Consider the following 26856-nt stretch of genomic DNA (forward strand, 5'->3'; position numbering starts at 1 on the left):
CTATGACGGGTCAGATACACAAAATACTTTTTTTACTAAAGTTTTACAAACGAATTTTTGACACAAAAATACTTACAACGATATACTTTTAAAGTCTTAATAGAATAATCACATTGTGCAGACAATATTAAGTGCGGGAACTTTAGATAATTGGGCGTACTTAGACAAACACTAAGCATAAACCATTTCACGAAAAATACCATTTTCCCAAAAGGTCTAAAATGAATTTGTGATATATTGATTGTATCCACACTACGTGATCTGCGCTAATACAACTTTTTGAAAGTTAGATTTGATAAAGTAAACAAAAGTAGATTAATTTTGCGGCATTGATCACGTTGGAGGTGTAGCCAAAAGTGCATAGACTTTGCGTGTTCTTTTCATAAATTAACTAACTCCCCGCAATTCCACGTACATTGTTTCATGTATCTCTCCAATGAAAATATATTGACCATTGCAGTTTCACTTTTCAACATTTTATTCTACTTCTCCTGCTTTTGCATTCACATCCTATTTTGGTGTAAAGAAAATTGAGGCATACGTTTTGTCCTTTACGTAGTTCTTTGACAAAAACGGCATACATAGTTTTTTTCAGAATAAATAAAAAGATGGAGTTTTTTTAATCTAATCTCTTACAATTGCAAACAAATGAACTAAGAAGATTAATTTATATAAAAGTTTATCATGTTAACAACAATTTTTATTTTTATAAATTCAGGACTAAACTCGAATCAGTCCTTGAAATCTGTAAAATCCGAAGCTAAAATTAAATGTTTTGGCAAAGGGCTATTCAATTATGATATTTGTTTTTTTTGTCAGTTTTAGCTCAGCATTGCTCTAATTTTTCTCACACCTATAGCAAAACTTTCTTAAAAATATTTTATGAGCTTAGTATTCAACTTACATGTGATGCGTTTTAAATGAATAATAACAATCATGCAAAACAAATTCCACCTAATTTTTTATACATGCCAAAACCAATATAGAAAAAAACAAAACACTCTTCATATACAAGACAAGCACTATAAATACATTCCATAACCGTTAAAGCTTCCAACACCACCACCACCACCACTACAGCACTACTCCACTCTCTCTCCCTCTTTAATTATCTCTGAACAAGTGTAAGTCAGCGACATACAATGGCTTCACTTCTTTTCCTCTTCGTCTTCTTCTTCTCCATCTCCTCTTGCTTTGCTCATTCCTACAACGTCTTGTCCTTTGGAGCAAAACCGGACGGAAAAACAGACGCAACCAACGAGTTTATGGCGGTTTGGGAAACGGCTTGTGCCTCGTCTCGTCCCGTGACCATTGTGGTTCCTAAAGGCCGGTTCTTGTTAAGGAGCCTTAATTTCGACGGTTCCAAGTGCAAGCCCAAGCCCATCACGTTCCGTATCGACGGTACATTGGTGGCTCCGGCTGATTATAGAGTTATCGGTAATGAAGATTACTGGATTCTTTTCCAGCATCTTGACGGAGTCACCGTCTACGGCTACGGCGGAGTTCTTGACGCTCAAGGAACTTCTCTATGGGGTTGTAAAACATCCGGCAAGAATTGTCCTAGAGGAGCCACGGTACGTAACGTGCTAGAGATTTGACCAATTAGCCTTCAAATCAGCTAATTTAACATTCGATAAATTCATTTCAAAATAAGAATTATATAACTAATGACACACTTTTCTGAATTATGAAGTTTTGACGATTTATTAAAAACATTTCAACCATTCCTAATTCACATGGACCAAGTGAGGAACCATAACACCATGCATAGATAGATCAATATCATCTTTAATGTAATTTAATAAATGAGACGGTGTTTATCATGAGAATCAGACCATAGGGTTTCAGAGCTCAAGAAACATTGTGGTCTACGGGCTGACGTCACTCAACAGCCAGATGTTCCACGTCGTCATCAACGGTTGTCACAACGTAAAGCTTCAAGGAGTCAAAGTATTAGCCGCAGGAAACAGCCCCAACACAGACGGTATCCACGTTCAGTCTTCCTCCACCGTCTCTATCTTCAGTACCAAAATTTCCACCGGCGACGATTGTGTCTCCATCGGTCCCGGAACCAACGGTCTATGGATCGAAAATGTAGCATGTGGTCCCGGTCACGGCATAAGGTATATGTACATTTATTATGGATTCTTCTCAATGAATTACAAAACTGGCATATGGTGAAAATTTATAACTCATGTCAGTATCACGTATAAACATAATATTTCGAATAAATGAATATAAAATACTATTAATAATTATATTTCTATTGATATGCTTTTATATATCAGTAGATCTGATAAAAGAAAAATTAAAATTTTGACAATATTTTGGATGGGATATTGCATAGCATTGGGAGCCTGGGAAAAGATGCAGTGGAGTCAGGTGTACAGAACGTGACTGTCAAAACGGTGACGTTTACGGGGACGCAAAACGGAGCGAGGATCAAATCATGGGCCAGGCCCAGTAGTGGATTCGCTAGGAACATCCGCTTCCAACATTGTGTAATGAACAACGTAGACAACCCCATAATTATTGACCAAAACTACTGTCCTCGTAGCGAAAATTGCCCTCGCCAGGTACTATACCTAATTTGATTAAGTAATACAGATACATAATGGTACTTACTAGTGAAGTTTATTCATATAATTTTATTTTAAAAAAAAACATCAGGTTTCGGGTATCAAAATCAGCGATGTGTTGTTCGTTGATATACATGGAACATCGGCAACTGAAGTTGGAGTGAGACTTAATTGTAGTCCTAAGAAACCGTGTACCGGAATTCGACTTAAGGATGTGAAATTAAAGTACCGTAATAAACCGGCTGCGTCGGCTTGTGTTCATGCCGGAGGGATAGAAGCTGGATTGTTTCAGCCAAACTGCCTATGACAAAAATGAATATATGTCTCTCTTTTTTAATTATTCTTACATAAAATTAAAAAGTATTGTAAATTGAGATGCATGAGCCTGTGGCTGTTGACGGTCCACTAGGCCGAGAGCCTGGCCTTGCTTTGTAGGGATATGGTTCATAGCAAGCATTGATGATTTCATATGTGTTGCGTAAGTTATGTTATTTGTTAGATTTAATATTATTTTTACTTACCTATTTGGGATTTTTTTTTAACTTTCTTGATTATATGGCTTTTACAGTTGTGATTTGTTCTTGGAGAAAATATATTAAAAGACAAGTCTCATCAGTGTTTAAAAAAAAAGTGTTTCAAAAAAAGACAAGTCTCATCAATTTCCTGCAATTTTCTTCTGTTTGTATAACAAAGGTCTGCTAATTGTTTCGGTTGTCACTTGCATTATTTTGGTACCTCATTTTATTCTTCAATGTAAAGAAGATGTTTAACAGTTTTTAAGTCACTATCATTCCACTCTTTACAAAATAAAATTTATAGATTATTTTGTTCACAAAATTTATTTTAGGTCTCAAATAAATTAAAAACATTTTGATCTTGCTGACTGACCAAAAATACAAAAAAATAATTAGGCCTTTGTTATTTTTTAAAGAAAAACGATCGATACAACTTGTATAAAGAAATCAAGAAACTAAATCTTACGTTATGAAGGGTGAATTTAACGCAAGCAATGCTAAGGACATCCCTGGTTTAATGCATGTTTCCTGTATTTCACGACTCTATATTTATTCATTACCTATTGTAAAATGTTTTGAAGGTGCATTGTCACATTTTTATATTCTTTATCGATTGGTGAATCCTCTTTGGTCTAATTAACAACTAACCCGTTTTGAAATCTATCCAAAACGTTGACTGATCATTAATCTACTGATCTTGCAATTTATAACATGGTTTCTACTAATTATCTTTAGTTCTGCTTACTAATATTTTAAGTTAGTTATATTTCGAATTGAATTCAAATGACTAATGATTTTCTGTTATTCACCACTCACCAGGGAGTCCAGGATTTAATTTAGTGATCCGAAAATCAAAGAATTTGAACATGCATGTGAGATATGTATACATAATGAAACTTTATTAACTCACCATTCACTAATAGTCAACTTTATATAATAAATAATAACAAAAATACATACAAGGTATAAAGTACAATCATATATAAGATACACCATTGCTAAAAAAAAATATAAGATACACCAAATATTCTTCATTTATTCAACCTTTAATTTTAATCAATCTAAAAAGAGAAAGAGATACCAAATCTATAGTACCCTTAATTATACTAACTATATTCAATAAACCCCAAATCATTAATGCCCATAAATCTTTGTCAAATTTGACTAGTATAGTTTCGTGCACAGTTACGGTTACCGGTAATGCTGTTTTACATGGAAATTTATATCGTGATCATTAGTATTTTCTTAAACTAAATCAATCATATTCATATTACAGAATCTGGGTACAAGTTGACGAAATTAAATATTAATAAAATAAAATATAAACTTCCATATACAATCATAATTGATTTTGCCTCAAATTAAACCTTTACCTTACTAACATAACATTCCTATAAATTCCCCTCTCACACACCTTCTTCTCCAATATCAATTCATCCTCAATAGACTAACATTCTCTGAAAAAAACACAAAAAATGATTCACAAAACATCAGGTCTTCTTCTTCTTCCTCTGACTCTCATCTTTCTTGATTTCATCCTAATCTCATCATTAGCCAACCCGACCCCAATCACATCCCTCAATGTCTTAACCTACGGAGCTAAACCAGATGGCTCAAAAGACTCAACCAAAGCCTTCTTAGCCGCGTGGGAAGCCGCATGTGCCTCTCCGAATCCCACAACTATTATTGTACCAAAAGGACGGTTCTTGGTCGGAAACCTTGTATTCCAAGGCAACAAATGTACGAATGCTCCAATATCTTTTCGTATAGCCGGCTCAATTATTGCACCGGAAGATTTTAGAGTTATCGCAAGCTCACTACAATGGATCATGTTCGATGGAGTCACTAACGTTTCAATCTACGGTGGTGTACTTGACGCACAAGGCTCTAGTTTGTGGAAATGCAAGAACAGTGGTGGCAAAAAATGCCCTACTGGCGCTAAGGTTCGCTTGACCCACAAGTAACTATAAACTTCCCTGATATACATGCAGTTTATATATTAACTTTACTTGTTTGTGAACTGTTTTTGCAGACTTTGTTATTTACTGATTCGAATAACATCAGTATCTACGGTTTAACGTCGATCAATAGCCAGAAGTTCCATATAGTTATCGACCAGAGCAATAACGTTAAGATTGACGGCGTTAAAGTTTCTGCTGATGCGGATAGCCCTAACACCGATGGGATTCACATCGAGAACTCTCACTCAGTGAATATCACTAACTCAAGAATTGGAACCGGGGACGATTGCATCTCCATCGGTCCAGGATCCACTCATGTTTCTATACAAGGCATTCAATGCGGTCCAGGCCATGGCATCAGGTAACAAAAATATTCGTTTCTTGCCATACAAGTTACTTAATATCTTAACCTGTTTGTGGATCCTTCAAAACAGTATCGGGAGTCTTGGGAGATCAGAGGACGAGCAAGGAGTTGAGAACGTGATCGTGAGTAACGTGGATTTCATGTCAACGGATAACGGAGTTAGGATCAAGACATGGGGAAAAGATAGCAAAAGTTTCGTACGAAACATTGTTTTCCAACATATTAAAATGAAGATGGTCAAGAACCCGATTATCATAAACCAACACTATTGTCTTGACAAACCTTGCCCTAAAAAGGTATAGAAAATAATTAACCGTATCTTATATTACCTTTAATTATTTATATATATTGAGTCATTTCATTTGTATACTTTATTTCAGGAATCTGGAGTTGAAATATCAAATGTGAGATATGAAGATATACAAGGGACATCGAATACGGAAGTGGCGGTTATGTTGGATTGTAGTAAGGATAAACCATGTACCGATATTGTAATGGGTAATGTGAATCTCGTCTTGCAAATGGTTAATGGGTCGGCTCAGGCTTCTTGCAACAATGCAAATGGATTAGCTAATGATGTCGTTGTCCCGTTCACTCCTTGTCTAAAGAGAGACTTGCTTTTGACATGATATATTGAAGGATCACCGAATCGATGTCGTCCCGATTGCTCCTTGACTAAAGATTAGTTTATGAAGCTAAATCAGTGAACGACGCTTTATTGTTTGCTAGTTGTTTTTTTTCCTTTGGTTTCTATGTTGCTACTTATTTTGATCTTTAAAAATTTTTGTACTCGAACTTATGGTATGAACTTTTAAAGTAATGATTAAAGTTTTGGCTCAGATCATTATATTTCAGTAACGTAAGGATAAACTTTGCTAACATAAGCAAAATGTTAACTGCACTTTCTAAAATTATAAAAGGTTTCAAATGATAGTAGTTTTCTTTATGAGTTTTAGCTATGATTTTTCTTTGGGGTTATGTAATAGACGATTAGATACTAGTCATCGACCCAAAAATGTAATAGATGAACTAACTTTTTATATAAAATTTCACATATGAATACATAAAGAAATCAAGAAACAAAATCTTACGTAGTGAATTGCGACTTTAACGCAAGCAAAGCTACGGACATCCTTGGTTTCATGCATGTTTCCTGTACTTCACAACTCTATATTTATTCATTACCTTCTGGCTTCTGTAAAATGTTGTGAATGTGCATTGCTACATTTCTATATTCTCTACCGATGGGAGAATCCTCTTTGGTCTAATTAACAATCAACCTGTTTCGAAATCTATTCAAAACGTTGACTGATCATTAATCCACTGATCTTGTAATTTATAACATGTTTTCTACTAATCATCAATTAATTCCGCTTACTTGTATGTTATTTATCTTTGTCAATTCAAATGACTTGTGATTTTCTGTTATTCAGCAGGGAGTTTAGGGTTTACTTTATCAAAGAATTTGAACAAGCATGTGAGATATGTATACATGATGAAACTTTTATTAAATCACTATTCACTAATAGTCATTAGTTCATATTTAAAAATAAATAATAACAAAAATACATACAAGGGAAAACGTACAATCATAATTCATAAGATCTACCAAATATTTTTCATTTACTCAATCTTTAATCAATCTAAAAAGAGAAAGACTACTAAATCTATAGAACCTAATCAGTTTCAACCAAATATTCACCAATTAATTATACTAACTATTCAATAAACCCCAAATCATTCATAAATCTTTGTCTAATTGGACTAGTATAATTTCGTGCACAGTTACGGTTACCGGTAATGCTGTTTTACATGGAAATTTATCTCGTGAATAGTATTTTCTTGAACTAAATCAATAATATCCATATTGCAGAATCTGGGTACAAGTTGACGAAATTATATATTAATAAAATAAAATATAAACTTCCATATACAATCATAATCTATTTTGCCTCAAATTAAACCATTACGTTACTAAACTAACATATAAATTCCCCTCTCACATACCTTCTTCTCAATATCATCCATCCTCAATAGACTAACCTTCTCTGAAAAAAAAAACACAAAAATGATTCACAAAACATCATGTCTTCTTCTTCTTCCTCTGACTCTCATCTTTCTTGATTTCATCCTAATCTCATCATTAGCCAAACCGACCCCAATCACATCCCTCAATGTCTTAACCTACGGAGCTAAACCAGATGGCTTAAAAGACTCAACCAAAGCCTTCTTAGCCGCATGGCAAGTCGCATGTGCCTCTCCTAATCCCACAACTATTATTGTACCAAAAGGACGGTTCTTGGTCAGAAACCTTGTATTCCAAGGCAACAAATGTACGAATGCTCCAATATCTTTTCGTATAGCCGGTTCAATTATTGCACCGGAGGATTTTAGAGTTATCGCAAGCTCACTACAATGGATCATGTTCGATGGAGTCACTAACGTTTCAATCTACGGTGGTGTACTTGACGCACAAGGCTCTAGTTTGTGGAAATGCAAGAACAGTGGTGGCAAAAAATGCCCTACTGGTGCTAAGGTTCGCTTGACCCACAAGTAACTATAAACTTCCCTGATATACATGCAGTTTATATATTAACTTTACTTGTTTGTGAACTGTTTTTGCAGACTTTGTTATTTACTGATTCGAATAACATCAGTATCTACGGTTTAACGTCGATCAATAGCCAGAAGTTCCATATAGTTATCGACCAGAGCAATAACGTTAAGATTGACGGCGTTAAAGTTTCTGCTGATGCGGATAGCCCTAACACCGATGGGATTCACATCGAGAACTCTCACTCAGTGAATATCACTAACTCAAGAATTGGAACCGGGGACGATTGCATCTCCATCGGTCCAGGATCCACTCATGTTTCTATACAAGGCTATAACGCCCCGACCCGCCCACGGCTAATGGGCCACCCACACGCTCTCTCGGCCCGTGGGCCCCATCCCGTCTGACGGTCGGTCCGTTAATTTTCCAAGGCTCGAAATCATTGTTTACTGACCCTGCAATCACCACCCGACCTTTTCCCATGCTTTGGCCTCACTCGCACGCTATCGCGAATTACTTCCCGATAGGTCACCCATCCTTCCACTACTCCAGCTCAAGCACGCTTAACTCTGGAGTTCTTTCAGGATGTGTTCCGGAAAAGGTAAGTCAACTTTGGTGACATAGGTAGCCAAATCAATTCTCTTAAGCCTTTTTTCACATATCACAACTCGGGATGTTACAATTCACCCCCTCTCAAAGAACGCAACGTCCTCGTTGCGCCCCCGACAGGTCTCAAGACGCCTCTCAGGTCAGAACTGAGATGGCTAACCAGCTCTGATACCACTTATAACGCCCCGACCCGCCCACGGCTAATGGGCCACCCACACGCTCTCTCGGCCCGTGGGCCCCATCCCGTCTGACGGTCGGTCCGTTAATTTTCCAAGGCTCGAAATCATTGTTTACTGACCCTGCAATCACCACCCGACCTTTTCCCATGCTTTGGCCTCACTCGCACGCTATCGCGAATCACTTCCCGATAGGTCACCCATCCTTCCACTACTCCAGCTCAAGCACGCTTAACTCTGGAGTTCTTTCAGGATGTGTTCCGGAAAAGGTAAGTCAACTTTGGTGACATAGGTAGCCAAATCAATTCTCTTAAGCCTTTTTTCACATATCACAACTCGGGATGTTACAAAGGCATTCAATGCGGTCCAGGCCATGGCATCAGGTAACAAAAATATTCGTTTCTTGCCATACAAGTTACTTAATATCTTAACCTGTTTGTGGATCCTTCAAAACAGTATCGGGAGTCTTGGGAGATCAGAGGACGAGCAAGGAGTTGAGAACGTGATCGTGAGTAACGTGGATTTCATGTCAACGGATAACGGAGTTAGGATCAAGACATGGGGAAAAGATAGCAAAAGTTTCGTACGAAACATTGTTTTCCAACATATTAAAATGAAGATGGTCAAGAACCCGATTATCATAAACCAACACTATTGTCTTGACAAACCTTGCCCTAAAAAGGTATAGAAAATAATTAACCGTATCTTATATTACCTTTAATTATTTATATATATTGAGTCATTTCATTTGTATACTTTATTTCAGGAATCTGGAGTTGAAATATCAAATGTGAGATATGAAGATATACAAGGGACATCGAATACGGAAGTGGCGGTTATGTTGGATTGTAGTAAGGATAAACCATGTACCGATATTGTAATGGGTAATGTGAATCTCGTCTTGCAAATGGTTAATGGGTCGGCTCAGGCTTCTTGCAACAATGCAAATGGATTAGCTAATGATGTCGTTGTCCCGTTCACTCCTTGTCTAAAGAGAGACTTGCTTTTGACATGATATATTGAAGGATCACCGAATCGATGTCGTCCCGATTGCTCCTTGACTAAAGATTAGTTTATGAAGCTAAATCAGTGAACGACGCTTTATTGTTTGCTAGTTGTTTTTTTTCCTTTGGTTTCTATGTTGCTACTTATTTTGATCTTTAAAAATTTTTGTACTCGAACTTATGGTATGAACTTTTAAAGTAATGATTAAAGTTTTGGCTCAGATCATTATATTTCAGTAACGTAAGGATAAACTTTGCTAACATAAGCAAAATGTTAACTGCACTTTCTAAAATTATAAAAGGTTTCAAATGATAGTAGTTTTCTTTATGAGTTTTAGCTATGATTTTTCTTTGGGGTTATGTAATAGACGATTAGATACTAGTCATCGACCCAAAAATGTAATAGATGAACTAACTTTTTATATAAAATTTCACATATGAATACATAAAGAAATCAAGAAACAAAATCTTACGTAGTGAATTGCGACTTTAACGCAAGCAAAGCTACGGACATCCTTGGTTTCATGCATGTTTCCTGTACTTCACAACTCTATATTTATTCATTACCTTCTGGCTTCTGTAAAATGTTGTGAATGTGCATTGCTACATTTCTATATTCTCTACCGATGGGAGAATCCTCTTTGGTCTAATTAACAATCAACCTGTTTCGAAATCTATTCAAAACGTTGACTGATCATTAATCCACTGATCTTGTAATTTATAACATGTTTTCTACTAATCATCAATTAATTCCGCTTACTTGTATGTTATTTATCTTTGTCAATTCAAATGACTTATGATTTTCTGTTATTCAGCAGGGAGTTTAGGGTTTACTTTATCAAAGAATTTGAACAAGCATGTGAGATATGTATACATGATGAAACTTTTATTAAATCACTATTCACTAATAGTCATTAGTTCATATTTAAAAATAAATAATAACAAAAATACATACAAGGGAAAACGTACAATCATAATTCATAAGATCTACCAAATATTTTTCATTTACTCAATCTTTAATCAATCTAAAAAGAGAAAGACTACTAAATCTATAGAACCTAATCAGTTTCAACCAAATATTCACCAATTAATTATACTAACTATTCAATAAACCCCAAATCATTCATAAATCTTTGTCTAATTGGACTAGTATAATTTCGTGCACAGTTACGGTTACCGGTAATGCTGTTTTACATGGAAATTTATCTCGTGAATAGTATTTTCTTGAACTAAATCAATAATATCCATATTGCAGAATCTGGGTACAAGTTGACGAAATTATATATTAATAAAATAAAATATAAACTTCCATATACAATCATAATCTATTTTGCCTCAAATTAAACCATTACGTTACTAAACTAACATATAAATTCCCCTCTCACATACCTTCTTCTCAATATCATCCATCCTCAATAGACTAACCTTCTCTGAAAAAAAAAACAAAAAATGATTCACAAAACATCATGTCTTCTTCTTCTTCCTCTGACTCTCATCTTTCTTGATTTCATCCTAATCTCATCATTAGCCAAACCGACCCCAATCACATCCCTCAATGTCTTAACCTACGGAGCTAAACCAGATGGCTTAAAAGACTCAACCAAAGCCTTCTTAGCCGCATGGCAAGTCGCATGTGCCTCTCCTAATCCCACAACTATTATTGTACCAAAAGGACGGTTCTTGGTCAGAAACCTTGTATTCCAAGGCAACAAATGTACGAATGCTCCAATATCTTTTCGTATAGCCGGTTCAATTATTGCACCGGAGGATTTTAGAGTTATCGCAAGCTCACTACAATGGATCATGTTCAATGGAGTCACTAACGTTTCAATCTACGGTGGTGTACTTGACGCACAAGGCTCTAGTTTGTGGAAATGCAAGAACAGTGGTGGCAAAAAATGCCCTACTGGTGCTAAGGTTCGCTTGACCCACAAGTAACTATAAACTTCCCTGATATATATACATGCAGTTTATATATTAACTTTACTTGTTTGTGAACTGTTTTTGCAGACTTTGTTATTTACTGATTCGAATAACATCAGTATCTACGGTTTAACGTCGATCAATAGCCAGAAGTTCCATATAGTTATCGACCAGAGCAATAACGTTAAGATTGACGGCGTTAAAGTTTTTGCTGATGCGGATAGCCCTAACACCGATGGGATTCACATCGGGAAGTCTCACTCAGTGAATATCACTAACTCAAGAATTGGAACCGGGGACGATTGCATCTCCATCGGTCCAGGATCCACTCATGTTTCTATACAAGGCATTCAATGCGGTCCAGGCCATGGCATCAGGTAACACAAAAATTCATTTCTTGCCACACAAGTAGGGATGTTGTCATGGGCAAAAAAACCCGGCCCGGCCCGAACCCAAACTAAACCCGCCCAGAAAATACCCTAAACTATAAAACCCGAAAAAAACCCGGTACTATTAGGGTAACCCGCGAAAAACCCTAGAACTTTAGGGTTACCCAAGGGTACCCGAAAAAACCCTTTTTTGAGTTTTGTGGTTTTTTAGTTAAAGTTTTATAGTTTTAACTTAAATTTATATGTATTGAATATTTAATTTTAATCATGTTTTGTATTAAATTTGATTAATTTTCAATTATCAAATTTATTTTCTGTATAAAGTAACAAATAAAATTTTCATCATTCATAATTTTCAATTTGCAAATTTATACTATATCCATAATGTAAGTAAATAAATAAGTTATAGAGAGTGCAAAATTTAATAGTGGGCATTGTATGTTTTGATTTATACATCTAATTTTTTATTTCAATCATTTAAATCCTTAAAAATTAGGGTAAAAGTCGTCCTTTCAATTATATATTTTTTTTTAAAAACCCATAGGGTACCCGAAACCCGATAGGGTAAAACCCGAACGGGTAATTTATAAATCAAGACCCGCCCAAAATAAACCCGCGAATTTTGAAAACTGAATATACGGGTTTTGGTTTTTAAATTCCAACCGGGTTTAGGGTACCCTATGGGTAAAAACCCATTGTTAACATCCCTACACACAAGTTACTTAATATCTCGACTTAATTTGGTTTGTGGATCCTCCAACATAGTATTGGAAGTCTTGGAAGATCAGAGGACGAGCAAGGAGTGGAGAACGTGCTGGTGAGTAACGTGGATTTCACGTCAACGGATAACGGAGTAAGGATCAAGACATGGGGAAAATATAGCAAGAGTTTTGTTAGAAACATTGTTTTCCAACATATTAAAATGAAGATGGTCAAGAACCCTATCATCATTAACCAACACTATTGTCTTGACAAACCTTGCCCTAAAAAGGTAAAAATTAAATTAAATAACCGTATCTTATTACCCCTAATTATTTATATATATTGAGTCAATTAATTTGTAAATTTTATTACAGGAATCTGGAGTTGAAATATCAAATGTGAGATATGAAGATATACAAGGGACATCGAATACGGAAGTGGCGGTTATGTTGGATTGCAGTAGGGAGAAACCATGTACCGATATTGTAATGCGCAATGTGAATCTCGTCTTGCAAAGGATTAATGGATCGGCTCAGGCTTCTTGCAATAATGCAAATGGATTAGCTAATGATGTCGTTGTCCCGTTCACTCCTTGTCTGAAGAGAGACATGCTTTTGATATGATATATGGAAGGATCACCGAATAGATGTTGTCCCGACTGCCCATTGACTGAAGATGAGTTTATGAAGCTGAATCAGTGAACGACGTCGTATTGTTTGCTAGTTGTTTTTTTCCTTTGATTTCTAGGTTGGTGCTTAAGTAGAACCTCAATAAATTAATAATCGATAAATTAATAATTTCTATAAATGAATAAATTTCACCAGTCTCAACTTAGACCGATTCAAAATTAGACATAAATTTATAAAATAATAAGATAATCATATTTTATATAATTATATAGTCCCATTAAAATTATAAATTAACAATTTATATGTATACATATTTTATATAAATAAGAACCTATTATTATATTGTTTGTTTTATATTCACAATGGAATTATCTTTATATTATATTCACACTTAATATTTTAAACTTTATGCAATATATATTATGTATATACACCAAATAATATAATAAAATTAATACAAATGTCAAATTTCAAAAAATAACAATTAATTCTATACAGTAAAATCAAATAATTTTCTTATTTTAGAATACATATATCTTAAAATAAAAAAATCTAAATAAGAATTTTTTTATAAATTAATATCTCTATAATTTAATAAATTTTCAAAGTCCCGACATTATTAATTTATAGAGGTTTTACTGTATTTTCAAGAATCTGGTGTAACCACCGGTCGGTCCGGTTTTAAAAACACTAGAGAAAGCAAAACAAACATCACTCTTTGTTATCTCCTGCTATGTCTGTATGATCTTCATCTTCTTGTACTCTAACTTTACTTCCACAGCAACTTCTCTTATGTTCTCCAGCCACATGTTTCTTCACTAAACTGCCTCTTGTCTCTGCAAGCTCCAACCTCTTCTCCAGAAACTCAGCATTCTCCTTCCAAACCTCTCCATTAGCATACACCTCTTTCTTCCATATCGGAACCGAAGCCTTCAGCTCATCAATCAAGAACTTGCAAGCATCTAAACCGTCCCCACGGTGAACAGACGAGACCGCCACGAACACGCTGGTTTCTCCAACAGGAACTGCCCCCAGACGGTGGGCGACAGCGATCTTATGGATGTCCCAGTTTGATCTAGCGGATGCGCAGATGGAGCTGAGGTATCTTGTTGCCATTGGTACGTATGCTTCGTACCTCAGCTCCATAACTGTTTTCCCCTCGAATGTGTCTCTTGTAGTGCCTGAGAATGTTGCTATGGCGCCGGCTTGTGGGGTGGTGACGTAGTCAATGTACTTGGCTATGTCCACTTTGTGACCTTCCTCCAAGATTTCTATAAGGTTATTCTCCTCTGAAGACATCTTTTAGTTCTTATGAGAGAGTACAAGCGAACTCTAAACTGTAGAGTCAATCAACAAACACCATTACTTATCAATAGAAAACTAGTAATCAGACAATTAGTCAAAGATCTAATGGAACAGAACAACACAGAACACACAGAGATATCTTAATACAATGAAAGTTTTGATACTTTTCTCTCTTTAACAGCTACACAGACAACAAAACATCGCAAAGAACCAAAGATTAGAACTTGACCTTTCGGGGTTTGGTAGGGACAGATGATGATGAAGAAGAAGAGCATGTGCTCCACAATCACCTCTCTTTTTGGACTAATAGGTTGGTGAGAGAGAATCAGATTAAGACAAAACACAAACGTTTATTGTCAGTCACTCAGTCTCTTTTTTTTAATTTCCTCTGTGTTTTTTTACCAAAGCGACGCCGTTTTGGAAGCTACAGTGAATCGTCTCTTCAAAGGAGAGAGAGAAGCATCTCTCTTTGTGGATACAATTTTGGGAAAGTGAGTGAGAGACGAAAGATCATCAAACCATGGCTGCTGCTACATCTTCTTCCTCTGCTTTCCTCCTTAACCCGTTGACTTCTCGCCACCGTCCTTTCAACTACTCTCCACAGCTAGCTTCTCTCTCCTTATCCTCTAGAAAGGCGGCTGCTTTCACGCTTAATAGCCAGCGCCAGAGGTGTGAGGATGTTGTGTGCAAGGCTGTGTCTGCGAAGGTAGAAGCTGGAGTTGAAAGTCTCAACATCGCCGAGAATGCCGCTCAGGTTGATAAAGTTTATTACTTTGTGGGAAGACAGTAACTAAATTGAGCATAAAGTCTCTGACTTTGACTTCTTTTGTCTAATCTTTGTTTTGCCTCAGCTTATTGGGAAAACTCCAATGGTGTACTTGAACAATATAGTCAAGGGCTGTGTTGCAAGTGTTGCTGCTAAGCTTGAGATCATGGAGCCTTGTTGCAGTGTCAAAGATAGGTTTGTTATGTAACCAGTTTTGATTTATTGGTTGGTAGGTACGTTCACATGTTTATTTTAAGCTTATGCTGTTATGGTGGTTTCAGGATTGGGTATAGTATGATCACTGATGCTGAGGAAAAAGGACTTATTACACCTGGAAAGGTATTGTGAAAAAAAGCTCATCATTCTTTGGTGTTATAAGTCCTCTTATTTGATTTAATATTTTTTTTTTTGCTAGAGTGTTCTTGTGGAATCTACAAGTGGAAACACAGGGATAGGTCTTGCCTTTATCGCTGCTTCAAAGGGATATAAACTTATCTTGACAATGCCTGCGTCCATGAGTTTGGAGAGAAGGGTTCTTCTGAGGGCGTTTGGAGCTGAGCTTGTGTTGACTGAGCCTGCCAAAGGCATGACTGGTGCTATTCAGAAGGCTGAAGAGATTTTGAAGAACACTCCAAACTCCTACATGCTCCAACAGTTTGATAACCCAGCCAATCCCAAGGTCTGTGGTTCCTGTTCTTTAATCTTGCAAGTATTTGTTTGTGTTTTTGAATGTGGTGAATATGCAGATTCATTACGAGACTACTGGTCCTGAGATTTGGGAAGATACAAGAGGCAAGGTGGATATACTGGTTGCTGGAATTGGAACTGGTGGAACCATTACTGGTGTTGGTCGGTTCATTAAAGAAAGAAAGCCTGAACTCAAGGTACCTAGCAAAGGATGTGGATGTTAAAAACTATATAGTATGAAAACTTATGTTTAATTTAGTTGATGTTTATGTGTATTAGGTTATTGGTGTTGAACCCACAGAAAGTGCAATACTTGCTGGAGGAAAACCAGGTTAAGAGAGGCATTTGAACATTTTGCTTACTTGCATCTCTGACATTTTATTCTCTGGGCCTGTGATTGATTTGTCTTGTGTTTTTGGAATGCAGGACCTCACAAGATTCAAGGGATTGGAGCTGGGTTTATTCCTAAGAATTTGGATCAGTCTGTTGTAGATGAATACATATCGGTAATGTTCTGTTTGTTTATGTTGGTTCTCTAAAACAAGACATGTGCTATTTTTCTTGTTAGTTTTTGTCATTTACTTAGCTGTGGTCTTGAGATACAAAGATTTACATGTTTTCCTTGCTTTCTTATCAGATTTCTAGTGATGAAGCTATTGAAACTGCAAAGCAACTAGCTCTACAAGAAGGCTTGTTGGTTAGTCTTTTTTCTATTCATAATATCTCTGAGGGATAACAGCTTTTGAATGCATACGAGAAACCCTCTAATGACTAGTGAACTATTTTCAGGTTGGTATATCATCAGGAGCAGCTGCTGCAGCTGCAATCCAGGTCGCAAAGAGACCTGAAAATGCCGGGAAACTCATAGCTGTAAGTCCTCAATGCTTCCATCTTTGCTCTTTATCTTCTTTTCTTGATGGAAGTAGGTGATAAGAATTGATTTGTTAAGTCTTTTCATCAGAAGGATTCGATTCCCTGTTTGGCATATCGCATCTCCCTCACCTAACCCTTGTCCTGTATCTGTGACCGACCACTAGTTAAATAGATTTATTGAGTTATTATCTATTTACAACACAGCAGCAGATAGAAATCATGAAGGAACCTTAGCCTAGTCTTACTGCACTTGAGCTTTGTTTTCTTTCTCAAGGAGTTGATTTACTTTACACGTCTAGTCACTTAAGGCCTTTAGATACCTACTCTTTGTGTTGGCTTCATCTCTTTGCCTCACTAACCCTTTGATCAGAAAGGGCCTCACTGAACCCTAGCCCTTTGACCAGAAAGGAAAAAAGAGAGATCATGGAGCTTAGATGTCTATAGTATTATCCCAAAGTGGGGAACCAAGTGAAATTTTTAGCTGTTCTTGAGTGAAAAGAGTGAGGAACAGATTTTGATTGAACTTTGATATGTGAGTTGATGAATCTTTGTTGCCAGGTTGTGTTTCCGAGCTTTGGGGAACGTTACCTCTCGACAATGCTTTTCCAGTCAATCCGAGAAGAGTGCGAGAAAATGCAGCCTGAGATTTGAATTTCCTCTCGTAGTTTCTTGACCTACAAGGAACCTCTTCTTTGTATTTCTTTCTTGTTTTCTCCCTCTCGCTATGTCAAACTGTATATTTGCATTTTACAATGTGCAACGAAATTGGTGTTTATTTAATAAAATAAATGCAATAAGGCGTAATTATTCCTTGAGTCATAGAATTATCAATTTAAAATAAAGTGACTAGTTATAATAATGCCTTTCCTTTTCTACGAATACTTACATGTTTAGAGCCAAAACACATAAGGAATAGGAGAAATAATATAATCATAATATAGATAAGATTAGGAACACGAAATCTCAAGGTGTAATTATAAATAGACATGCTCGATGTCAAACAAAAAAAATATAGACATGTTCATACGAATAGTTCATCATCCGATAAACAAAGACAATATAATAATTAGCCAGAGAGATGATTAGGGCAGGACTAGTGGGAAAGAAAGTTCCATCTTACGACTCTCGATGGGACGAGAAGGGACACACCATGATCTCTCATATATTCGTTTCTTTCAGCGAATTCATTACATGTGTTCAGTTTGGCTACTTGAAGGATGGAGCCCTAGTCTTGTCTGAAACGTTTGGTTTCTCTGAAGGAAGCTTTCGAACTGTAAGTTTTTGTATCCGTTAAAAAAATTTCCTTTTTTTACTTTTCCTTTGGTCTCTAATGAAGTTTTTTTTATTTTCTTTTTGAACACATGCAGGTGAAACTGGCTCAAGATGAATATATAACTGGATTGAGTGGCGTTGTGGAAAAGATGGGAGGAATAATAAATTTGACGTTCCACACTAACCGTGGGAAGCACGGGCCTATTGGACGTTCAAGCGATGGTTGTGGTAGAAGCTGTTCCACGATAGAGATTGATCCGGCAATAAGTGATAGAAGTGAGTTTAGTGGTTTCTTTGGGACTTACAATAGTCACTACCTGTCAGCGATTGGTATCTACGTGAGTCCCACTCCAATTACCGGCACGGTGGTTAAACGTGAAAACAACAAACCAAGCAACGCTCAATAGTTAGCCTTTTTAGATTTTGTTGTTTAGTTTACTCTTAGTTTTTAACTGGAGGGAAGTCGTCTTAATGTTGTATTTTTAATTCTTAACTCTCAACTAATTAAAAGGGTTTTATTTTTTTAATCTTTTGTGTTGTTTTTGACCCATATGCATATAATATAAAGCGAAATATGATATGACATATTACTCAAGATGTTAAAAGCATTTTTTTCAAAAATCGTTTTGGTTATGAATAATTTGCCTAGGCCTAGCAGACGCATAAACGCTCACTAGACCAATTTTTAGAACAAGGTGTACTGCATGGTTACTGAGCTTGCAAGCAGATTCACTCGTAAAACCCCAATAATCCAGATCATGACATGGCTATTAGTTAGATTTCTACTTGACTCTTTTATATGATTCCCTTAATAGAGTTTTCTTATTTCACAAACTCTCTTTATGGATTTTTTTTTTTTTACATAAACAGAAGAGTCTCTCGAGGGTTAATTCTTGAATTTACTTGGACCTTTTTCTTTGCTTGTCCCCACAAATCTTCTAAAGAATCGGCGTATTGGCTTGTTTGCAAAGAACCTCGCAGAAAAAAGGAAAATTAAAAATACTTTCGAATATATGTAATCAAAACTAAAGAGGAAAGTACGAATAAAAGACGATAAAAAATACATTACAATAAATTAAAAAGTTGAACAAGAAGAGATTAGGAAATGACTTAGATTACATTTTTGGTTTAGATCTTAAATTTAGTAAACTTACTCTTCTGAAGTTTTTTATACATTTTTTTTTATTTGGGAAGTTTTCTTATAGAAATTATGTAAGCCTTTTTTTTTTGTTTTGTAAGCCTTTTTACCTATATAAGTATATAAATATGTACCCGCCTATATATATTCATTTCTCTATATGCATTATATCTATTTGCATCACAAGTTTCATATTCCATAAAGTGAAAAAGTTGAAACTGGTTGAGAATGAGATCGACCCCAAAATTCCATCTAAAAAGCCTTGGACCGCTTTGTTAATTATGTCTGGCACATTGCTCCAAAATTCTTAAATGTAATTGGGATATGCTTGATATTCTCACGAACACCATAAATAACAAGTCAAAGAGACTCCTCGGTTTCTTGCACATTAAATCTCCCCAAAACCCGCCTACATATATATCCCTTTCTCTATCCTCAGTCTCTCAACTTGAAGTGCAAGTTTCATCTCTGGCATAATGGAAATGAAACTTGGGCCATTAGGAAACTATAGCTACGGAAAGACGAAGTGGGAAGAAACTTGCCGTGACCCAATAAGTCACATTTTCGTCACTTATGACAGCTATGCATTAACTTCCATTCAATTTGGATACGTCGAAAACGGTGCTCTGGTCTTGTCCAAGAAGCACGGCTCTGAAGGACCGGATCAACCCACATGACCTGAAATACGTGACCGCAACGAATTTGGCGGTTTCTTAGTGATGGACTTAGTTCCATTGGTCTCTGCATAAGGCCTGTCCCCTTGGGTGTACCCACTATAAAACAGGAAAACGTATGATCGGTGCAGTTTTATCATTTCAACTTCCGAACTCTTGTTTTGCTACACCATTTGAATAAAGAATCTTCCTTTCGAGTTTCCTTTGGAAAATTTAAGTATGTTTCTTATGTGTTAAAAGCTTACAAAAACACTGCAAAAATCATTATCACACAAATCATTCAATATTATGTACTTTTTGGATTGTATTGTCGTTTACACTTCTGAAAAGAGCCGAAACAAAATAAGTTAACCTACAAAACTTGGATCTCGCTTCTTTATGCACTGTCAATTTGTATTGGCATGGCATTGAATATTCGAGGCAAGAGCAATTGGGAGATTCTGTTTGATTGGTTGATCTTGGGGAAGTACTTTTTTTTTTGCTATGTAAACTGGAAGTGACTTAAATGTAAGAAGACCTATATAGGCCCATTTACGAACAATACTAGCTTCTTTTTCATGGTTGAAACTGAAACTAGGGTTTTGTTTTCCACCGGCAATATATACATATAAAACAGAAAACTAGGGTTCAGTTTAGGGCTTTGTTTGCTCTTCAACTTACATCATGGATTATGTGGTGGTGGGACGGTTAGGTGAAAGCCACGGACACAAGTGGAATGAACAAGGGCGCAACGTTATCTCTCACATCTTTGTTTATTTCGACGAAACATCAGTAATCTCCCTTTCATTCGGATTCATCGAGAACGGAAAGCTGGTCATATCTAAGCCTTATGGCTTATCTGACACGTATTCATGCAGCGTCCGAATTGTACTCTCTCTCTTTCTTTCATACTTCATAGCGTAAATTTTGCGTCCCTCTTATTAATGATAAATATGTGTTACAAAAAAAAAAAAAATAATGATAAATATATACATCAAATATGTAGGTGAGGTTGAATCATGAGACCGAGTTTGTGACGGGGATGTCAGGAGAGTGGAGCTATGATTATATTACATCTCTGACTTTCCACACGAACGAGAAGGTACATGAAGCTTTTTGCTCCAATTCAGTTTCTGAGGAGGAGGTTAATAGGAGAGAGTTTTATTCAGGGATACATGATCGGTGTGAATTTGGGGGTTTCTTTGGTACTTGTAACGTGTCTCGTCTGTTATCAATCGGTTTCAATACTAAGCCTGTCCTCCGAGGAGTAAACACGATGCGTCGTGAAGTTTAGCCTTTATTATCATGATTCATGCGTTTCAAATGCATTCCAGTATTTTATGATTCGTTGTGTTGGTGAATTTTGGGACTTTGGTCTTTTTCGCAAGAAAGTTTTGGTCTTTTAATTTAAATACATAATCTCAAGCTCTATATATGCCCTCTTGTCTTTTTAAGTTTTTTTTTTCCTTTGAAATAAAGCTACTTTAGTGGAGGAATATTGTCACATTTTTTCATAAGTTTAGCCACAACTCTTTACATAATATAGAAGCATCGTTTTTTTTTCTTAATTAAGTATTCGTTTTAGTCGAATGATTGTTCACTACGCATATGCTTAACTACCTTAGACTTTTGCTGGACGAATTTAAATGATTTTCTCTAAAAATTATCAGATCGTAATTCTCATAAACACCATTAATACCAAGTCGATGAAGATACCTTGATCTCTTTCACAACCATCCCCAAAGCCATCTTCTGTTTACCAAATAACTCTGTATGCAAACGCAGTACTTGTACTGCACATTTCATCTTCACATTTTGGTCATAACTGTCAACTTCATGAACAAAGATGTCTCGTTTTCTTCTTCATAAATAGAGTGTTTCCCTTCCCCAGGTTTCATAAATAATTCTACAATCGTTTAGTTTAAAAGAAGAGTCATCTCAAGCACGTTTCTCCAGGCTTCATAAATTCACTTTGGAATTTTTCGTTGCTTGCTTCCCATACACGTAACCCAAAAATATGACTCCCATGAAAAAAAACTCTTCGGTCCTTGTGTTCAGAAGTTCTCCCTATTTATTTGTCCTCTGTATACTCTTTTCCATTAGACCTTAGTTTCAAGTTCATGGCGATGATTAGAATGGGGCCAATTGGCTGGGAAAGTAACTTTGCTAAAACCACATGGGATGAGATGGGCCACAACATAATCTCACACATAATCGTCTCGTTTGACAAAAGTGGAGTAAGATCAATCCAGTTCGGTTACGTTAACAATGGAACTCTGGCCATCTCTAAAACGTTTGGATCTTCAGCTGTTGGCTATAACAGCCGAATCGTATGTCTCATTATTATGTCTAGCTTATGACTTAATTATATGCTATATATTTGTTTGATTTAAACAAAGCCTGCAGGTGAGGCTGAATCATGAGTCTGAATTTGTGACCGGGTTAAGCTTGGAGATATACGATAATTTTATAACCTCTCTGACGTTTCATACTAATCAAAGGAATCACGAAGCGGTTCACTTGACATTCAATACAAAATTCCCAAAACCTAAGAAGATAGAGTTACACTCAGGGATACTTGAACAGAGTGAATTTGGAGGTTTCTTTGGAACTTATGGCTTGTACGAGTTGATCTCAATTGGTTTCTATGTAAGGCTTCCCCTCCCTGACGTTAAGAATATTAAAAAGGAAAGGGTATGGCATGTTGCTGCTTGATGTTTTATCAACTACTTGTCACATTATTCAAGGTTTTATGTCTTTGTTAGCTATGCTGTAATGGATTTGAAATGATTAAGAAGAGATGAAATAAAATAATCAGAAAGAGTTTCTATTAAGGTTTTACCGTCAAAGCTTTCTTCAATCTTTCTATGAGAGTAGGCAGCATATTCACGTCATCAACAACTGTTTGGTTCACACACTGCTCTTAATCATTTATCACTTTATCTTCACAAACCAAAAGAGATCTATTCAACCTCTCCAACATTTATACGAAACTAAGCAATTATTCTTATATCAACTATCCAAGAGACAACACATGGTATCTTCATAAACTCGTTTAAAACCAACGTTTCAGAATTCAATCACTAGCTAATATTTCATAATTCATGTGAAGATTTTAAATTTACATTTTACTAACTCTAAACGTAGAATATTGACTGATTTGGAACACAACCTTCTCGTTATTGAAATAGTTCTGTGCATTTGTGATAGAATCAGAAGATTCATATTGTGGCAAAGCACAATATATAGTTGAGCATACTAGTTTTACTCTTACCAATGAAGATAGAATGACATCTATATCTCGAAATGATCATTCATATGTATTTAAATGCTTGCAAAAGTCTCCCAAAAACTATAAGAGAAATCAATCTTAGAATATATATTATTCTTTTAGTAGAAGAACATATTATTCAAATCAATACGTACATCTGTTGTCACCAACACAGCACCTTGCACTGCAAGTTATCTTGGCATGGTATATTATACTTTGTGATGGAAAAAACTCTGTAATTGGACAAACTGAAGACCAAAAGCTGATACCAAGATATATACTCAAGACTTGAGCCTCACGGCTGCACAATGGGAACCCTTTGTTTATTATTTTTTGTTAATCACAATTCCCAAGAACTGGGCTCGTTTTTACAGACCAAGAAAGACACTAAGTTGTGTTTATTACATACCATGTGTTTCTAGTTCCAAAGGAAGAGTCATTTTAAGCACAATTCTCCAGGCGTTTTTAAATTCAGTATTGACTTTTATTTGCTTGCTTCCCACACAAAAAAACTCATCGAACCTTGTTTATCTCCACAAAGTTTACCCTATTTATATATCTCCTCTCTATCATCTTTTTTTCTTATAGGCCTTAGTTCAGATACATGGGGAGGATGAGAATGGGACCGCTTGGCGACCCGAGTTATTTGAGAGAATATGAATGGGATGAGACAGGCCGCACAGCAATCTCGCTCATCATTGTCTCATTTAACAATTATTCAGCAACAGCCATACAGTTTGGATTCGTCGAGAATGAAGAGCTTGTCATGTCTAAAACGTACGGAGAATCATATGGCTGTAGCAAACGAGTTGTAAGTCTCATGATCTAGTCCCAACTTTTCATTTTAAAATGTTCTTTATATTTGTTTGATTTACACTAAATCTACAGATAAGGCTGAACCATGAGACAGAGTTTGTGACTGGTATAAGCGGGGAGATGGACAATGACTCTTATATTTCTTCTCTGACGTTTCATACAAATCTTAGAGCACACCAAGCATTTCACTTGAAAACCAATGTAGGAGAAAAAGCATGTCCTCCTCTGAAAATAGAGTTTCATTCAGGAATACTTGATCGCAATGAATTTGATGGCTTCTTTGGATATTATAATGCTTATCGTTTGATCACAATTAATTTCTATGCGAGACACATCTTACGTGGTGTGAATAGGATTAAATATGAGGAGTAATGAGATTTTTTTAGTACTCTAGTTTAACCTGGACTCATTTGTCTCAACAATAATCTCATTTCTTTGCTAAATATGAATCTTATGATGTATTGTGTTTAAAGGTTTTTTTTGAATAAATTTAACATTCATTCAAAAAAAAAAAAGATGTATTGTGTTTCAGGAGTTTAATAAGAGCTGAAATAAAAAGAATCTGAAGAAGTTGATATTGCATTTTGGCCGAGTTGAGTTCAAAAATATCAATAATAGATAAAAATAATAGAATCAGAAAGTCTTTCTTGGTCACGATAAAAATAATAGTAAAATCTGCAGAGCTTCTCAGTCTGATACAGACAAAGCCTTCTTCATCTTTGACACGAGACTAGGCAGCGTCTTCACAGCGTCGTCAACGGTTTGGTTCACACACTGCTCCAAACCAACTACAGCTTCATTCCTCGTCCTCTGGAGCTTCGCAGCCTCAAACTTATCTTGACAAGCCACAAGTGATCTATTCAACCTCTCCTACATTCATCAGTTAAGTGATTATCAACAAGAGACAACAACCAACACTATCTTCACTGAAAGTTTTAGACTTCAATCACTAAGAGACTCACTTGGAAGGCAGACATCTCATTATCAAAATGATTCTGAGCGTTTGTGATAGGAACACTGCAAGTCTCTGCGCATTGGCTAATCTCAGCGTGTGTTCTTGTCCTATCAAAGCACTCGTACGCACATTTGAAGTAAGCTTTCTGCACCAATCCCAAAAAAACATACTCTTTACATAATCTCAGAACTAACAAAATATACACAAAGAAGCTAACTTTAACCGTTTATCAACTACAGGGGAGAAAAACAGGGTATGTGAAAACTAACTTTGTTCCGACAAAGAAAGAGTTAAAAAGTAACCTGAAGGGTGAAGTTGATGTGGTCTTGTAATGGAGAGAGAAGAGACTGCGAGACAGAACTGACTTGGTTGACTTTGTTTCTGATTCTCTCTCTCACCTTCTTCTCCTCCTCCTCTATTGGATCCATTCTCTGTTTCTTTCCAAAGATGTGGAGAAAGAGGAAAAAAGTTCGAATCTTTACTCCTCCCCCAAGTTCATTGTTGGTATAGTCTGTAGCCTCCACCGCCTCCCAATGGCTGTATCTAACTTGTTGGGCCAAAGGCTTTGAATTTGGGCCTGGAGAGTCGTTAAAGAAGACCGGTTTAGGTGGTGGTTGCAAGACCGGTTCGATTCCAACATTATTACCGTTAGGAGAAAACGCACGCGTTTTGTGGCGATCGAGACCCGACTCAAACCTTTAAGAGAAATATAGCCGTTACGAAAGTCGCTAGCTTCTCTATAAATATTACAACACACCAACTCAAAAACACTTTAAATCAGACAACAAACCAAACCAAACTCAAAAACACTATCTATAATCAGACAACAAACCTTCTTTCTTCTCCGATTACATCCATGTCCGAAGAAGACCGCTAATGTCAAAATACAAACCTCCTTCCACTCTCTCTCTCTCTCTCTCTCTCTCTCTCTCTCTCTCTCTCTCTGTTGTAATCTCTTCACCGCCGGAAATAGTGAAGAATGGTTTCAGAGGAAGAACCAGCCGGTGGCACAGAGACCAAACCGGTTTCGAAATCGATCAGAGCCCAATCACTCGTTTCCTGAAGAAAGGCTCAAAGACTTGGTGGTGGAGCTCCCGGTTTACATGGCCGCCGTCCTCCACGCTGCTGAAGAAGTAAAAGTCTCTATATTCAGATCTGATTTTTGTTTAGCGAAAATCATTGTCTGATTTCTAAGATCTGTGATTCAGGTGTTAAGAGCTTGTTGCCAGAGACAACAAGAGGTCGACGATCATTCCCAGGCATCTTCTTCTTTTGCCGATTAGGAACTATGAAAGTTTTACCAAATCTCTTCGTTTTTTCCTTTTTTTTTATAGATTTTTTTAGAGTAATTTTGTATATATATTTTATCATATTATATATATATATATATAGATAGAGAGAGATAGAGAGAGAGCAGAGAGGAGAGAGAGAGAGGGGAGAGAGAGAGAGGAGAGAGAGCGGGGAGAGAGAGAGCGGGGAGAGAGAGAGAGCGGGGAGAGGGGAGCGGGGGAGAGAGGCAGCGGGGGGAGAGAGAGAGAGCGGGGAGAGAGAGAGCGGGGAAGAGGGAGCGGGGAGCGGGGAGAGAGAGAGAGCGGGGGAGAGAGAGAGGGGCGGGAGAGAGGGAGCGGGGAGAGAGGGAGCGGGAGGGAGGAGCGGGGAGGGAGGGAGCGGGGAGAGAGAGCAGGGAGGGAGAGAGAGCAGGGAGAGAGAGAGAG

At 36.6% G+C, this 26856-nt stretch overlaps 9 protein-coding genes across 10 annotated transcripts; 7 read left to right on the forward strand and 2 right to left on the reverse strand.

Moving 5' to 3' along the window:
* The first annotated feature begins 94 nt into the window (after positions 1–94).
* LOC103866111 (polygalacturonase) lies at positions 95–3121 on the forward strand. The gene is made up of 4 exons (XM_009143983.3): positions 95–1574; positions 1834–2123; positions 2348–2576; positions 2671–3121. Exons 1-4 carry the CDS (start codon positions 1143–1145, stop codon positions 2884–2886), a joined length of 1167 nt encoding a protein of 388 aa, XP_009142231.1. The 5' UTR covers positions 95–1142; the 3' UTR covers positions 2887–3121.
* A 1383-nt stretch (positions 3122–4504) lies between these two features.
* On the forward strand, positions 4505–6532 carry LOC103866108 (probable polygalacturonase At2g43860). The gene is made up of 4 exons (XM_033289566.1): positions 4505–5037; positions 5127–5416; positions 5490–5715; positions 5800–6532. Exons 1-4 carry the CDS (start codon positions 4570–4572, stop codon positions 6046–6048), a joined length of 1233 nt encoding a protein of 410 aa, XP_033145457.1. The 5' UTR covers positions 4505–4569; the 3' UTR covers positions 6049–6532.
* A 253-nt stretch (positions 6533–6785) lies between these two features.
* On the forward strand, positions 6786–10257 carry LOC103866107 (probable polygalacturonase At2g43860). Its single transcript, XM_033289568.1, has 5 exons — positions 6786–7955; positions 8045–8303; positions 9111–9141; positions 9215–9440; positions 9525–10257. The coding sequence occupies exons 1-5, from the start codon at positions 7488–7490 to the stop codon at positions 9771–9773; spliced, it is 1233 nt and encodes a 410-aa protein (XP_033145459.1). The 5' UTR covers positions 6786–7487; the 3' UTR covers positions 9774–10257.
* Positions 10258–10493: 236 nt separating this feature from the next.
* Positions 10494–13818, forward strand: LOC103866173 (probable polygalacturonase At2g43860). Its single transcript, XM_009144051.3, has 4 exons — positions 10494–11679; positions 11773–12062; positions 12840–13065; positions 13151–13818. The coding sequence occupies exons 1-4, from the start codon at positions 11212–11214 to the stop codon at positions 13397–13399; spliced, it is 1233 nt and encodes a 410-aa protein (XP_009142299.2). The 5' UTR covers positions 10494–11211; the 3' UTR covers positions 13400–13818.
* Positions 13819–13903: 85 nt separating this feature from the next.
* Positions 13904–15062, reverse strand: LOC103866106 (molybdopterin synthase catalytic subunit). 2 transcript variants are annotated; one of them, XM_033289567.1, is made up of 2 exons: positions 14875–14893; positions 13904–14742 (listed from the first exon to the last, which is right to left on the reverse strand). In XM_033289567.1, exon 2 carries the CDS (start codon positions 14702–14704, stop codon positions 14117–14119), a length of 588 nt encoding a protein of 195 aa, XP_033145458.1. In that variant the 5' UTR covers positions 14705–14742; positions 14875–14893; the 3' UTR covers positions 13904–14116. The 2 variants fall into 2 exon arrangements, with proteins under 2 accessions (XP_033145458.1, XP_009142227.1); XM_009143979.3 differs by lacking the exon at positions 14875–14893 and adding an exon at positions 14940–15062 and having other exon boundaries at positions 13909–14742.
* A 33-nt stretch (positions 15063–15095) lies between these two features.
* LOC103866104 (cysteine synthase, chloroplastic/chromoplastic) lies at positions 15096–17849 on the forward strand. Its single transcript, XM_009143977.1, has 10 exons — positions 15096–15464; positions 15562–15671; positions 15758–15815; positions 15892–16155; positions 16223–16360; positions 16443–16494; positions 16590–16669; positions 16801–16860; positions 16953–17033; positions 17595–17849. The coding sequence occupies exons 1-10, from the start codon at positions 15231–15233 to the stop codon at positions 17685–17687; spliced, it is 1170 nt and encodes a 389-aa protein (XP_009142225.1). The 5' UTR covers positions 15096–15230; the 3' UTR covers positions 17688–17849.
* A 265-nt stretch (positions 17850–18114) lies between these two features.
* On the forward strand, positions 18115–18715 carry LOC103866105 (jacalin-related lectin 24). Its single transcript, XM_009143978.3, has 2 exons — positions 18115–18309; positions 18404–18715. The coding sequence occupies exons 1-2, from the start codon at positions 18115–18117 to the stop codon at positions 18713–18715; spliced, it is 507 nt and encodes a 168-aa protein (XP_009142226.1).
* A 5259-nt stretch (positions 18716–23974) lies between these two features.
* On the forward strand, positions 23975–24558 carry LOC117133386 (jacalin-related lectin 25). Its single transcript, XM_033289430.1, has 2 exons — positions 23975–24181; positions 24259–24558. The coding sequence occupies exons 1-2, from the start codon at positions 23975–23977 to the stop codon at positions 24556–24558; spliced, it is 507 nt and encodes a 168-aa protein (XP_033145321.1).
* Positions 24559–24719: 161 nt separating this feature from the next.
* On the reverse strand, positions 24720–25814 carry LOC103866103 (protein FAM136A). The gene is made up of 3 exons (XM_009143976.3): positions 25444–25814; positions 25149–25286; positions 24720–25056 (listed from the first exon to the last, which is right to left on the reverse strand). Exons 1-3 carry the CDS (start codon positions 25567–25569, stop codon positions 24874–24876), a joined length of 447 nt encoding a protein of 148 aa, XP_009142224.1. The 5' UTR covers positions 25570–25814; the 3' UTR covers positions 24720–24873.
* Positions 25815–26856: the final 1042 nt, after the last annotated feature.

This window comes from Brassica rapa, chromosome A04 (genome assembly GCF_000309985.2).
Source record: "Brassica rapa cultivar Chiifu-401-42 chromosome A04, CAAS_Brap_v3.01, whole genome shotgun sequence".
Lineage (NCBI taxonomy): Eukaryota > Viridiplantae > Streptophyta > Magnoliopsida > Brassicales > Brassicaceae > Brassica > Brassica rapa.

Excerpts from the sequence above, each read along its gene's own strand:
- LOC103866111 (XM_009143983.3), top strand. The coding sequence starts at position 1,143 with ATGGCTTCACTTCTTTTCCTCTTCGTCTTCTTCTTCTCCATCTCCTCT. Across the intron at positions 1,575-1,833 it reads ATTGTCCTAGAGGAGCCACG|ACCATAGGGTTTCAGAGCTC; the intron begins GTACGTAACGTG and ends CATGAGAATCAG. Across the intron at positions 2,124-2,347 it reads GGTCCCGGTCACGGCATAAG|CATTGGGAGCCTGGGAAAAG; the intron begins GTATATGTACAT and ends GATATTGCATAG.
- LOC103866108 (XM_033289566.1), top strand. The coding sequence starts at position 4,570 with ATGATTCACAAAACATCAGGTCTTCTTCTTCTTCCTCTGACTCTCATC. Across the intron at positions 5,038-5,126 it reads AATGCCCTACTGGCGCTAAG|ACTTTGTTATTTACTGATTC; the intron begins GTTCGCTTGACC and ends CTGTTTTTGCAG. Across the intron at positions 5,417-5,489 it reads GGTCCAGGCCATGGCATCAG|TATCGGGAGTCTTGGGAGAT; the intron begins GTAACAAAAATA and ends CCTTCAAAACAG.
- LOC103866107 (XM_033289568.1), top strand. The coding sequence starts at position 7,488 with ATGATTCACAAAACATCATGTCTTCTTCTTCTTCCTCTGACTCTCATC. Across the intron at positions 7,956-8,044 it reads AATGCCCTACTGGTGCTAAG|ACTTTGTTATTTACTGATTC; the intron begins GTTCGCTTGACC and ends CTGTTTTTGCAG. Across the intron at positions 8,304-9,110 it reads CACTCATGTTTCTATACAAG|GCATTCAATGCGGTCCAGGC; the intron begins GCTATAACGCCC and ends GATGTTACAAAG.
- LOC103866173 (XM_009144051.3), top strand. The coding sequence starts at position 11,212 with ATGATTCACAAAACATCATGTCTTCTTCTTCTTCCTCTGACTCTCATC. Across the intron at positions 11,680-11,772 it reads AATGCCCTACTGGTGCTAAG|ACTTTGTTATTTACTGATTC; the intron begins GTTCGCTTGACC and ends CTGTTTTTGCAG. Across the intron at positions 13,066-13,150 it reads ACAAACCTTGCCCTAAAAAG|GAATCTGGAGTTGAAATATC; the intron begins GTAAAAATTAAA and ends ATTTTATTACAG.
- LOC103866106 (XM_033289567.1), bottom strand. The coding sequence starts at position 14,704 with ATGTCTTCAGAGGAGAATAACCTTATAGAAATCTTGGAGGAAGGTCAC.
- LOC103866104 (XM_009143977.1), top strand. The coding sequence starts at position 15,231 with ATGGCTGCTGCTACATCTTCTTCCTCTGCTTTCCTCCTTAACCCGTTG. Across the intron at positions 16,361-16,442 it reads AAAGAAAGCCTGAACTCAAG|GTTATTGGTGTTGAACCCAC; the intron begins GTACCTAGCAAA and ends TATGTGTATTAG. Across the intron at positions 17,034-17,594 it reads ATGCCGGGAAACTCATAGCT|GTTGTGTTTCCGAGCTTTGG; the intron begins GTAAGTCCTCAA and ends CTTTGTTGCCAG.
- LOC103866105 (XM_009143978.3), top strand. The coding sequence starts at position 18,115 with ATGATTAGGGCAGGACTAGTGGGAAAGAAAGTTCCATCTTACGACTCT. Across the intron at positions 18,310-18,403 it reads CTGAAGGAAGCTTTCGAACT|GTGAAACTGGCTCAAGATGA; the intron begins GTAAGTTTTTGT and ends GAACACATGCAG.
- LOC117133386 (XM_033289430.1), top strand. The coding sequence starts at position 23,975 with ATGGGGAGGATGAGAATGGGACCGCTTGGCGACCCGAGTTATTTGAGA. Across the intron at positions 24,182-24,258 it reads ATGGCTGTAGCAAACGAGTT|ATAAGGCTGAACCATGAGAC; the intron begins GTAAGTCTCATG and ends CTAAATCTACAG.
- LOC103866103 (XM_009143976.3), bottom strand. The coding sequence starts at position 25,569 with ATGGATCCAATAGAGGAGGAGGAGAAGAAGGTGAGAGAGAGAATCAGA. Across the intron at positions 25,287-25,443 it reads ACATCAACTTCACCCTTCAG|AAAGCTTACTTCAAATGTGC; the intron begins GTTACTTTTTAA and ends GGATTGGTGCAG. Across the intron at positions 25,057-25,148 it reads ATGAGATGTCTGCCTTCCAA|GAGAGGTTGAATAGATCACT; the intron begins GTGAGTCTCTTA and ends TGATGAATGTAG.